This window comes from Juglans microcarpa x Juglans regia, chromosome 8D (assembly GCF_004785595.1).
Source record: "Juglans microcarpa x Juglans regia isolate MS1-56 chromosome 8D, Jm3101_v1.0, whole genome shotgun sequence".
Taxonomy (NCBI): domain Eukaryota; kingdom Viridiplantae; phylum Streptophyta; class Magnoliopsida; order Fagales; family Juglandaceae; genus Juglans; species Juglans microcarpa x Juglans regia.
In genome coordinates this window covers 24122789-24135440 of record NC_054608.1, presented here as the reverse complement: position 1 = coordinate 24135440, position 12652 = coordinate 24122789, and the positions used below count along the sequence as shown (strand labels likewise).

Sequence of the window (12652 nt, the reverse complement as noted above, 5' to 3'; positions counted from 1 at the left end):
AACTCCTCCGCCAGTTTGATTCATTTAGATCTATATGACTGAAATTGTTAGCCTTCCCACAAGCATCAAGGAATTTGTTACACTAACTAATCTTGCCTTGTGCCATTGTGAGAAACTTGAAGAAATAATAGAACTTCCACCAAATATAAGAGGGGTAAATGTTCGTGGATGCAAGTCACTAGAAAGATTTGGAGAAGTATCAAAAATATTGGAATTCAATGGAAGCCACATCAAATCACTAAGTAATATTTTTTTGTACGGCTGCGACAAAATGCATTTGAATATATGGAATGATAAAGTGCAAAATCCATTATTGTGGAAGGTATGTATGTGTGATCTCATTTTTAATAGTATGCATGTATGACTTAAATTAAATTGATGATTATATTTAACGTTTAACAGGGAGTCTATGAATATGATGCTACTTTGTTTCCGGAAAATCAGATTCCAAAGTGGTTGAGTTATGTTCATGAGTTTTTAAAAGATAATGATGATGGCAAACCGAGGGGAGAAGAAGAGTGGGTAATAGATATTGAGGGGCCACACTATTTGCAGGAGATAAGCGGAATTGTATTATATCTCGTAATATTTTTTAAAGATGCTTCGGGTTGGAGGACAGATATTGGTGATGCTAAGATAACCAGTATCAGCTCAAATCATGTGTGTTGTATTCAAGAATGGGTACAATTGGTTAATATAGATTGGTACGGATTGAAGGAAAATACGCCTGGATATACTGTATGGGTGGGGTACTCCAATTTACAATCTTTTGAACTAAAGGTTTTGGATAATTTGCAAGTTCAATTTGATCTCCATCATTATTACGATGGGCTGGTGCGGTTTTATAAAAGTTGCAGAGCCAAAGTGGTATACAAGAATGAAATGAGATCAAATAAAAAAAGAAATATGGATGAAGTAAGTCGCCCCTGTTCCTTTGATTTTCAAGTAATATTTAATTTCCTCCTCTCTATGTATTATATTTTTTCCCTTTCTTTTCTGATACCAAAAAATAAAAATAAAAGTGCTGGTGTTGACATTATTGCTCTGTCTAGAATACATTATATCCAGTTTACAATCTTTTCACTTTGTACATTTAATTTTGTTTCTAGGATGATGATTTACTTGTAGCCATTTCATAGTCGATTCAATGGTGTTTGTTTGAAGCATCACATTGTATTGCTACCAAAATAGCTTGCATCTCTATGCCGTTTTTGAGACATTGCCTTGTTTTAGGCCCTAATAAAATTTTGCCAAAATTGCTCATTTGGTATTCTCTTTTGCACTTAAATTGGTATTCTTCAATTTTTGTTTTCTATTCCCCTGTTGTCTCAGCATCCAAACTGTGTATGGAGAGAGAGACTCATGCGCATGAGGAGATTGAATCAGAGCAATAAATGTGTGGAATGAATGAAGTTGGGACTGTACTTTTGCATTTTGTTTGGTAAATTTCTTGTGGGCTTTTCCATGTTTGTAGCATTGGAGCCTGACAACCCATTATTTATGCTACAATTACATAGACCTCCATCCAGCATTTGACTGAGAACAAGTTTGTGCAATTCGAGTAGTTTCAGGTAAATACGAATTGAGTACGCATGATACTAAGCCACAATTCAAGTAGTTTCAAGTATCAAGAAAGCATGGCAACCCAACTATTTCAGGCAGTTTCAGGTGAGATTTTCCTTTCATTTTTGTTTGTACTCTCTGGTATTTGAAGACTTGATTTGGTATTTGCCACTGAAATTAGGATCTGTCATATGTTTCATATATAGTGCTAAAATTGCATGTTGGTTCGTTGGAATTATGGGCAACTCACTCTATTGATCTCAACTTTTGGGTTTAGGAACATTATATATGCAAATATAATTTTATGATTGGTGCACTTGCGGGAAACTTCTTGCCAAGGGTCTGTGCACCTCTGAGATTAGTCTGGATGCTGTTCCAGACCAGGTGCCAATAAAAAATAATAATTTGATGATTTGTAACAATCATAATCATCTTAGTGAGGTGATATAAATCTTCTCAAGTTTGTTAGTTATGACCTGTAGAACATATGCACTTCGAGTTTTGAGGGACGCTCCAACAGACTAGTTGAAGTGCAAAAATCCATTGGATCCCTAGAAAAGCTTTCTTATTTGAGTTTTGAGGGATGCTTCCACAATAATCACTTGGCTCTTTTACTTTGTTCATTTACTTATAGCCAATAGTTTGTTTCTTGGATGATGAATTCAAGTGTTGCGTTGCTCTGAAAATTTTCTTCTATATCCTTATTACAGCAACTATCTGCTAAATGTTAGAAAACACCGTGTTTTCAAAAAATTGGATTCCATTGTTAAAAGTCCTTGATGATCTATTTTTCAAAAATTGATGATGATCCTACATATACCAACTATCTTTATGAGTTATTAGAAATTGAAATTGTTAAGAGTTCGGTTAATGTCCAGCTGAGGGAAAGAGAAGAATGGGTAATAGATGTTGAGGGACCACAGTACTCTTTTAGAGGAGATAAGTGGAATTGTATTGTATGTTGTTCTGTTTTCTAAAGAACATGGCATGTCTAGGTGTTTTATTTATGATGCTGAGATAAGCGAAATAACCACACACTGGTATTGGAAACGAAAGAGATTCTTGGATTTCAACACTGAACCACAGCTTATATTTTCTCTGATGGGTGGAAACATAAGATTTATGAGGATTCTTTTCTATTTTGGGTACTTCTTTATCAATTTCCAGACATCTGTGCTAAAACAGAGTAAAGTCAATTACTGTGAGACCAAATTGATCATTTTAAACAACTTTGAAGGTTGAAGTCGTATGCCGATTATAAATTAGTTGGCATGTATGGTATGTAAATTTGTATAAAAGTTTGTCCTATTGGATTTATTTGTTTGGAGGTTACAGATTCCTCGAAAATCTCTGCAATAATAATTGAAGTGTTGTGGTTTCTCTCTTCAGTTCTTGATCTTCTTGAAAGTTCCAGTTTTGCTCATTCTTTCCGGTTCTTGTTAATTGTTCTTTCCTTTATCTTAATGTGAGATGTTATATTGATTTAATGGGTTCCGATGATCATGTATGGCTGCATTACGCCATTAAATCTACAAGTTGAAGTTTTTAGTGAACATAGACCAGTGTTCTTCAAAAGATGCGGAGTCCATCTGTTATACAAGAATGGAAAGGAAGGGAAAGACATACGAAGTTCCATGTACGAATGACAGACGAAGTTCCAGGTGAGAATGCGGGGGACAGAGCCCCTGAAGTTGCATGTTTTCTTCTGCAGAGTGTTAAGGTCAAGTTCTTCCAATTTCATTCCTATCCAAAGATTTAGCAAGTTGCTACTTTTTCCGGTCATAATTGCTCAAAGCCTTGTCATCTCTTATCTATCCCAATTCCCAATTCCCAATTAATTTCCTATATTGGATAATACATGCATGACCGTAAAGATCGAAGTTGACAAATCCAACTTTCATGCGCCTAAGATGTTGCTGGAACAGCCTATTGACTTCAATATTCAATTTTCACATTCAAATGTGGGAACCTATTGACGTCAATATTCAACTCTCGTTGCCTTAGAAGCTGGAGGGAACCACGTCCTCAAGAATATGCCTGCCACAATTCTATAGCTAACTCAGCTAATCATTTTTTTTCTTTTTTATTATGCAACTCGATCGGCATCTACCTCTCTACTTGAGATAGCTGTTCTCCAATTATTTCTCATAGATAGTAATCATAACTTGATCTTCCATGGCCTTCCAAGGAGCTTCTTCCTCTTCTTTCTCATCAGCCCCTTCATGAGCGTACTCCATATATTCTGAATATACTAGGAACAGTTTTACTGCTAATCTATACCACGATTTGAATCGAAAGGGAATAAAAACAAGCTTAGAAATTAAGGGAGAAGAGATTTCACCGGAACTTCTTGAAGCCATTGAAAAGTCTAGGATTTCGATCATTGTATTGTCCAAAAACTATACATCATCCACATGGTGCTTGGAGGAGTTGGCCAAGATCATTGAGTATGGAAAAACAAAGCAACAATTGGTTCTACCAATATGTTATGACGTAGATCATTTCTATTTATTTTATGACGCAACTCGATCGGCATCAACCTCTCTACTTGAGATAGTTGTTCTCCAATTATTTCTCATAGATAGTAATCAGAACTTGATCTTCCATGGCATTCCAAGGAGCCTCTTCCTCTTCTTTCTCAGCCCCTCCATGAGCGTACCATGTATTCTTGGGCTTTAGAGGTGAAGATACTTAAGCCATTGAAAAGTCGAGGATTTCAATTATTGTATTGTCCAAAAACTATCCATCATCTACATGGTGCTTGGAGGAGTTGGCCAAGGTCATTGAGTGTGGAAAAACAAAGCAACAATTGGTTCTACCACTATTTTATCATGTAGATCCATCAAAGGTACGAAAACATGAAGGGAGTTTTGGGTAAGCATTGATTAAACATGAAGAGATATTAAAAAAAGACATGAAGGTGCAGAGGTGGAAGACATCCTAAATTGAAGGTATATCGGTAGATATGCCTAAACAAGACCTGATACATTTCAGTCCGAAGGTATTCAAGAAGATGAAAAGTCTTAGGTTGTTTATAAACCGTAATGTTCTCTTTTCTAAAGGGCGAAATTACCTCTAATGAGTTAAGATTACTTGATTGACTAAATATCCTTCAGAGTCTCTACCATTAAATATCCTTGGAGAGAAACTGGTTGTTTTTGAAATGCAAAATAGCCTCTTCAAAGAACTGAAGGAGGGATTCAAGGTAGAGCACCACTTTTAATATTTATTTCTTTGGTAGCTTATGCTCCAATCTTAATTCCTATGCTAATATGGTTTTGGTTTTTTTTTTAACAAAACTTGACAGTCATATATCGACTTCTCCAAGTGAAATTTAGTGAAATTAACTCGTGATTTTTGTATAAATTTACTTGAGGTCCATCATTCTGTTGGGTTCCTTGATAAGTTGGTTTCCTTCAGTGTTCATAGATGCTCTAACCTCCGGAGGTTTCTGAACAGGCTCAAGTTGAGATCACTGGAATTTATTAATCTTGAAGGATACTCAAGCCTTGAAAACTTCTCCCAAATTGAGTATGAAATTAAAGGTTTACGCCGAGTCGATCTGAAAGGTGCTAGTATAAAAGAGCTACCTTCCTACTAGCATTCTTCAACTACAACATCTAAAGTCTAATCATCTCGATTCTTCAGAACTTAAGTTTCAAAAGCAGGTGGGAGACTTTACACAATCCATACAATGATCTACTAGTCGGTTGTGGTTTCTCTCCAGATATTGGTATCCAAGTGCTTATTGTGATTAATGGCTTATTTTTCTCTCGATTGGTCACGAGTCTCATCTACACGTTTTAAATATCGAAGTTGTGTTTTAACTTTAGTTTGTGATTTTTAAATGGAGCCAAATGTGTTGAAGTCTTGGAAATATTTTAAATGTTTAAAATTATTTTAAATGGGGTATTTTTAGTATTGTTGAACAAAGCCTAATTTTAAAGTAAGCCTATTTATATTTTTGAAGTCCCGAAAATAATATAGTTTTAGAAAATCATTTTATTTAAATGATTTTACTTCTTTAAGAGTATTATTGAATATTAATTATTTCATTTTATGTTAAAAACTCTATTATTTAGATGGATTTATTTCTCGTAAAATATTACAAAACTCGGCATTTTATTTTATGATAAAAATTATTAATTTTAATAAAATAAAGTTTGAGTTTTATTTAGCCCCATTGCATTTCTATTTCATTTCCTATTACTTAGTAGTTTATTTTTAAGTGTTTAAACCTTTACCGTTGATCTAGGTTAGGGACCCATAGATGTGGGGGATAGGATTAAAACCCTAGAAACCCTAATTCCCCCTCGCTTTTTCCCTTCCCTCTCTCTCCTCCCCCTCCAGGCCCTCCCCTCTCTCTCCCTGATTCCCCCTTCTCTCGCACGCCCCATCGCCGCCAACCCCTCATCGCCGCCACATGCCGACGGCACCACCTCATCAGTGGCCCCCTCTACCTCCAATCACCCCATAGCCACAAATCCCACAGCTCCTTCCTGAAGCGCCATGAGGGAATTGAACTGAGTCTGTGCAATTCGCAGATCTTATCGAAGAGATATATGTTCTACCATCTGATGCATACAAGGATCTGCAAAATATGAAGGTAAAGCATACATTGAGAAATCCATGACAATGAGAAGAAGTTGGTGCGGGAGTACTCTTTGTTTCTATGGCTAGTGGAAATATGTCATGATGTCGGCAACGAGAAGCCCTAACAAATGGAGGAAGAAGCCGTGTCAAGGGGTCTGTGGAAGTCTGGAAGAGTGCCGAAGTGTGTGGAAGTGAAGTAGTTCGTGGAACTGAAAGTGACTTAAAGCATGATACTGATCTGCATGCATGTTCCTCTGGCCATTAATTGCTCATTATATATTTTGTTATTCTCTCTTCCTTTGGCCAAATAGTAAGATCTTTACTGCATCTCTTCTCACATAAAAGCATGATACTAATTTTGTATGTAGTTGTATTTATGCTAGGTTGCTAGAAATTCTAAGTAATTTCTTTTCACTTTTATACCTACTACTTGGCAAAAGATTCTTCCGTCACAATAATACAATACGTACGTTGCATGTATGGATATCATCACCATGACAACATATGGTACTATATCATCAACCGACTTTAGTATTGCGGTTGTTCCTCAAGCATTAATACTACTTCATGACCAAAATAATTATGAGGAGGAAGGTTTGGGTGAAAACGTACTTGCTGTCTCAAGATCTTTGGTAGGACGTTCAACAAAGTGACGAACCCTTTCTAGGAAGAGGACTGGAGAATTTCATGGCTTTATATGTGATTTAAGACTGTTCATCCGGGCCGGGGAAAAACCCAGCCCGGTCCGTAACCCGAATAACTGGGTTTTGGTTATGGGTTCCGGCCCGGAAAACACACAGGCCGGTACCCGCTTTTTAAAATTCAGGCCCATCCGGCCCGAATGCAGGTTTTGACACCCAAATACCGATTTTAAACCCAGTACTCGAGTTTAGATATAAAACCATCGTAAACAGATGCCCTAGTGACCCCCCCTCCGAATCACACTCAACTCCCATCTACTCTTTGTCTCTCTCCTTCACCCTCTCTCCCTCTCCCTCCTTTGCGAAGTGCGATGCCCTACGCCTCCCTCCCCCCGATTCCTTTCTCTCATCTGCTCTCTCTCTCGCTCTGCTTTGTGCCTGCATCTGCGTCTGTGATGCCCTAGCCCCTCACGAAATCACTCTCATTTGCTCTATCTCTCTCTTTGCTATCTGCGATGTCGAACGGTAGAAGTGCTTGAGCTTGGGATCCAAGAGAATAAAACTGATTTCCGTTTGGGTATGTTTTCTTTCTCCCCTCTGTTTTGTTCTCCTTTTGTTGGTTTTGGGTTTTTTTTTTTTTTTTTTGAGAATGTTTGAATGTTTAAGGAATATTTTTTTGGGTTAGATTGTTTGAATGTTTGAGGAGTATCTATTTAGATCTATTTAGCTGGAAAATGTTATAGTCGTGGGTTATTATTATTTGAAAGATTTGTTTATATCTGTTTAGATTTGTTATATCCGACAACATATATATATAATGAAGATTTGTTATTATTTGGAAGAAATGGTTTTTTGGATGTTGTATCTTTGATTTTTCTAGATTTTTTTTTTTAAAAAAAAATTAGTTGTGTTTCTTGGTGGAGTTTGGAAAAAAAAAATGGGGCCTTTGGGTTCCAAAATATTTTTGGGTTTTATTTCGTCGCTCAGATCTATAACTTGTTAAGTTGTGGTAGTGCATAAGTAGTGTTTTGGTTGGCCAGATCTACTAGTTTCTCTCTCTCTCTCTCTCTCTCTGTCTCTCTGTGTTGAGCTTTTATAACTCAATGATTGTTTGGGACATTGGTATGTGGTGGTATTTGTTAGATTTTTGTTTAGCTTAGATTCTTTGTTGTTATTATTTTGTTAGTTGTGATTGGTGGTGAATAGGGTTTTATAGACTTGTTTTGCTTGACTATTTCAGAGAAAAGCAAATGAAATAGTCAAGCAACTGCTTTTTATAGATGATTGGTAGCCTAATAATGATGTTTAGGTCATGCTTCTTTTTCTAATCTCAATATTACTTGGCCTAAAATGCATTTTAATTTTGCTTACCCAAACAAGCTTATCTGAAAGTTCACTTTTGTGTATTCCACCAAGACACTAATTCCATTGTAGCTGTAGATCCTTTCAGATTTACCCATATACCTGATTTTTATCATTTAGTACTTACTGTATTGTTTGGCTTGATATATAAAAGAACTGGTGCAACCTATTAGTCAAAGGGTGGGTTTCCACTCATTTTTGTGGAAAATGTTCCTTTGCGTGAAGCATGATGACTACAAGCTGGTAGATGGAACACGTTCCTTTCTAGTGAAATGGTCTGGTTTTCATGTAGTAAGCTTGAAAAGGGAACACGATTATTCGATTCATTTGCTTTGCTTATAGAAAAAAATGACTACAAGGTAGATGGAATGAAATATTTCTTTTGTTACTGTTTGGGTGCATTTCTTGACATTATTTTGATGTATCGTCATTAATTTCAAAACCATTTTGAGGTGTTGCAATCTTTATACATAAAACCATAAATTTTTATACTCATTTCCTTTACTCTTTTTTAATATTCTATTTGAATATAATATGCAAAACTAGTTAATGAGCTTTTTGATTTCTTGGCTGCAGGAATTGACAATGGACTATTATTTGATGTGAGATTAAATCACGATGGGAAGACCATGCTGCTGATTTTGTAACTCATTTCTTGTAATTTTGTGTTTGGAAATGTAATTTATAATTACCATTAGTATAATTTATAAATACCACTAGTGTAATATGTAGTGGATTGCATTGTGATGCATGTATAGATGAATATTGGATTTTTTTTTGTTTCACACGCATTTAGTATTTTTAGAACACAAATATTATGTGTTTCATGAACTTGACTTCTTAGAAAAAAAATTTAATAAAATAAAGGCTTTTACTTAAAATAATAATAATAATAATAATAAAATTCGGGTAAAATCCGGAACCCGGATTTACGGGTTTAAAAAATCGGGATCCATTTGGGTTTCAGCCCGGGTCTGACATGGATCAACCCGATCCAGGTTCCGGCTCGGGTTTGAAATCCGGATTCCCGCCCGAGTATACCCGGGTTCCCGAGTCGGAACCCGGATGAAGACCCCTACATGTGATCCAAATTTCATGCAGCCCACAACCATTTTCGAATTTTAAGAACATTACGACTTCTAGAAAAGCTTGGAAGACTTTGGCAGATACGTATGGAGGGCGGCATGTAGCTATCGAGCAAGGTCTCACTCTCTCTAGAAGTCTGGAAGAGTGCCAAAGTGTGTGAAAGTGAATCGAAGTGTGTGGAAGTGAAAGTGACTCAAGTGTCTAAGAGAGACGACGTCATTCTCATTCAATCCAAGTACAAGGTGTTTAACACAGTACCATTTTCACTCAGTCATGGACGCCGGTTTCGGCCACGATTAGGCAAATGCTTCCTCTATTTCCTTCTTATTTAAAATAATTTTCCTTTCAGATGGATTTTGGGTTCTTCTGATTTTATTTAGAGTTTCGATTTCAGAAATTGGATCTTTAAATTTTCAGTTGTGCATGAATTGTTTTTTTTTTAGGACTTCCTTCCAAGTTTTCTTTAAGAACTAAAAAGTGTCATGAAATTTGCAAGGTGAAGCATATGTTTCCTCTATATCATACTAATATAATCTATTTTACATTGTTTTAAATTGAACAATCATATATATATATATATATTACATTTTTAATATTATAAATTGACTATGAAATATTTATTGCTAAAGTGAACTCTTTTATATATTCATGTTCTATTTTATATATGTTTGATATACATTTTTGTAATAGTTGTGAAAGTGATTATGTATAATAAACTATTGAGAGTTATAAAATTCAGTATAAATAACTATTCGCGCATTGTCCGGGTTATAGGCTCGTAGATATAGATATAAAGTCCATTTGATATAAAATATGAAGTAAAATGTGAATTGGATACTATCCATTTGACTTAAAATATATAGCATCAATTTAATTATTATTATTATTATTATTATAATTATATGAATTTGATCATATCCATATGGACATTGATTTGGGAATGAATGACTTCAATTTGTTTTGTTTTGTTTTTTCAAATTCTCATGGTTGGTCAAATTTGAACCTCCACTATTCCAAGAGCCCATCCTCTGTGCTGCCCCCTATTTGATTGCGTTTAGAGGTTGAAAGAAGTTGGAATTGGATTGTGAATAATAATATTTTATGGGTCGTATTGAGATAGATTTAACTTTTTTAGATTGAGATGAATTTAACTTTTAGGTTGAAATGTATAAAGTAGGTTGAGATAAATTTAACCTTTTTATGAGAAGTTGAAAAGATAATAAGTCCTATCAATAATTAGTTTAAGATGAGTTGAATTTGATTTAACAACCAAACACAATCTTAGCGTATTCTGTTTGCGTGGAGTTCAAAGCCCTTTTTTTCTTTTTTATCCAACCACTAATCAAAGTTAGAAAATCTGGTTCTATTGGGCCAACAGATGACAATTAAGCTATTTCCGAAGGAAAATTAGCCGACCACTTCTTTTCAAGAATGGATTAATTAATTGGATTATACTTGCGAATCCAAATCTTTCAAGCCCAGATATAGAAAATTCCCAAATCTTTCATAATTTATTTCATTTTTTTATTTTCTTGTTTAAAAAGTTTTTATTTTATTTTTTTAAAATTTTTTATTGCAATTAAAATAAGAGAGAATTATTGTTCATGTACTGCCTTGTGGCGTTTACTTTTTCGAAATTAGGACCTCTGGCTTAATAAATTTAAGACAAGTACCATAGGGATGCTATCTGCACCGTATGGTGCAGCCCCTCCTTTCTTTCTCCCAACATGGAATGAGCGTGGGGTTTTCGCCCCTAGGGTGTGGGGGCGGATATCCTATCCGTCCACCCCTTTACCACCCAAATGGGTCATGTGTTTAGAAGCTGTTTTTGTGGTCCAAAAACATTGAAATGCCCAACAATAAATATAAACAAAATGTATAATAATTAAATAACAATAAACAATGCATTCAATTTACAATAAAAAAAATACAAATTAAGAGAAAATGAAGTACTAGTAATACTCCTAGTCCTAACTCCCAAGCAATTACAATAATACAATTTATAATAACTAAAATATTATAATAATACAAATTAAGATAAAACAATTACAAAATTACAAACATAAAAGGGAAATTGTATCAACATTACAAATAACTAAATATGTAAAATCTAAATAAAATTGAGTTGTTTGAACTTTGACTTTGACATTTGGGGCAAATGGCTAAGGGTGGAAATAGAATTTAATACTGCCTGCCTGCTGTGACTGTGAGTTATGAGATCATAAAATCTGAAACATTAACAATTGAATAGGAAAATAAATTAGAATTATAAACAAGAAACAAAAGTTAAAATTACAAAGAACCATTAGAAAAGAAAAAATTACAAATTAAAATCTGACTAACTAAGATGAGATGAGAATCAAGATGCGACATTGAGAATATATCATTTGAATTTCGGCTTGGAATTAGGTTTGAGACTTGAGGTGTGCATATGATAGTAAGACTATAAAAACAATTAGATACAAAAAATTATATAAATACGAAAACAATACGAATTGTACGAACCTATGGCAAATGGCAATGGTGGGTCGGGGTCCAATATGGTGAAGTCATATTGCAGTGGAGGTAGACATCATATCATGCATGTCTACAACAATTGTATGCATGTGAATGGATGTGAATGGCTACAACCCCTATTTATGCATCCTAATATTTGTATGCATGTGAATGGATGTTGTATGTAGTAGCTATTGTCTTTATTTTCCATGAAATGAAATGAAATGGATTAATGACTGAAATGAATGAAAATGAAATGACTGAAATGAATGAATGTTCTAATGTATGAAAATATGTAATGGCCATGACTAAATTAATGATGGTACCAAAGGACTGGGCGGATTGTAATGCCGGGTAAGTAGTATTGGTAGTGCACCCAGTGCTACCCCCTGACTGAAAGAGATTCCCAAACTGTAGCCACGAGAGGAATCCGAGTCCAAAAGACCGCTAACTCCAAGCACACAGGGCGTAATAGTGTGCACCGGCCAGAGGAAAAGTGAAAAAAGTTAGGTTGAATGTTGTGTAATCATTTAGCTCTTTATGAAAGATGTACACATGTGGACAATGTTTTATGAAAGGAAAACCTTTTTAAGGAAAAACTCCACCTTGTAATATTTTCAAAGGAAATGAATGTTTATGAAAAGTATGTATGATGAATGATGAATACATGAATAAAAAGTTACGTTAGTATATTTTTACAATATGAAGTAATACTTACTGAGTATTTGACTCACTTTAATTTTTACGTATGTCCCTCCCCCTCCCAAGGACAAAGTGAGGAAGAAGCATCAGGGCAAACATGGCCTAAGAGAAGAGTGACTGAAGTCCTGGCAAGTTTTATGTAACGTATGAAAGGGTAATTTTGTAAAATGACTTTAATTTTAATTTAAAGATTTCTGTTGCAAACTCTC

General features: G+C 34.9%; 2 protein-coding genes across 4 annotated transcripts in view; one reads left to right on the top strand and one right to left on the bottom strand.

The window, feature by feature from the left end:
- LOC121241996 (thaumatin-like protein 1b) overlaps positions 1-12652 on the bottom strand; it is a 99140-nt gene that overhangs the window by 7596 nt on the left and 78892 nt on the right. The gene's annotated exons all lie outside the window — the stretch shown is intronic.
- LOC121241997 lies at positions 64-1435 on the top strand. Of its 2 annotated transcripts, none has more exons than XM_041139881.1 (3): positions 64-322; positions 403-919; positions 1333-1435. In XM_041139881.1, exons 1-3 carry the CDS (start codon positions 272-274, stop codon positions 1392-1394), a joined length of 630 nt encoding a protein of 209 aa, XP_040995815.1. In that variant the 5' UTR covers positions 64-271; the 3' UTR covers positions 1395-1435. The 2 variants fall into 2 exon arrangements, with proteins under 2 accessions (XP_040995815.1, XP_040995816.1); XM_041139882.1 differs by lacking the exon at positions 1333-1435 and adding an exon at positions 1129-1156 and having other exon boundaries at positions 65-322.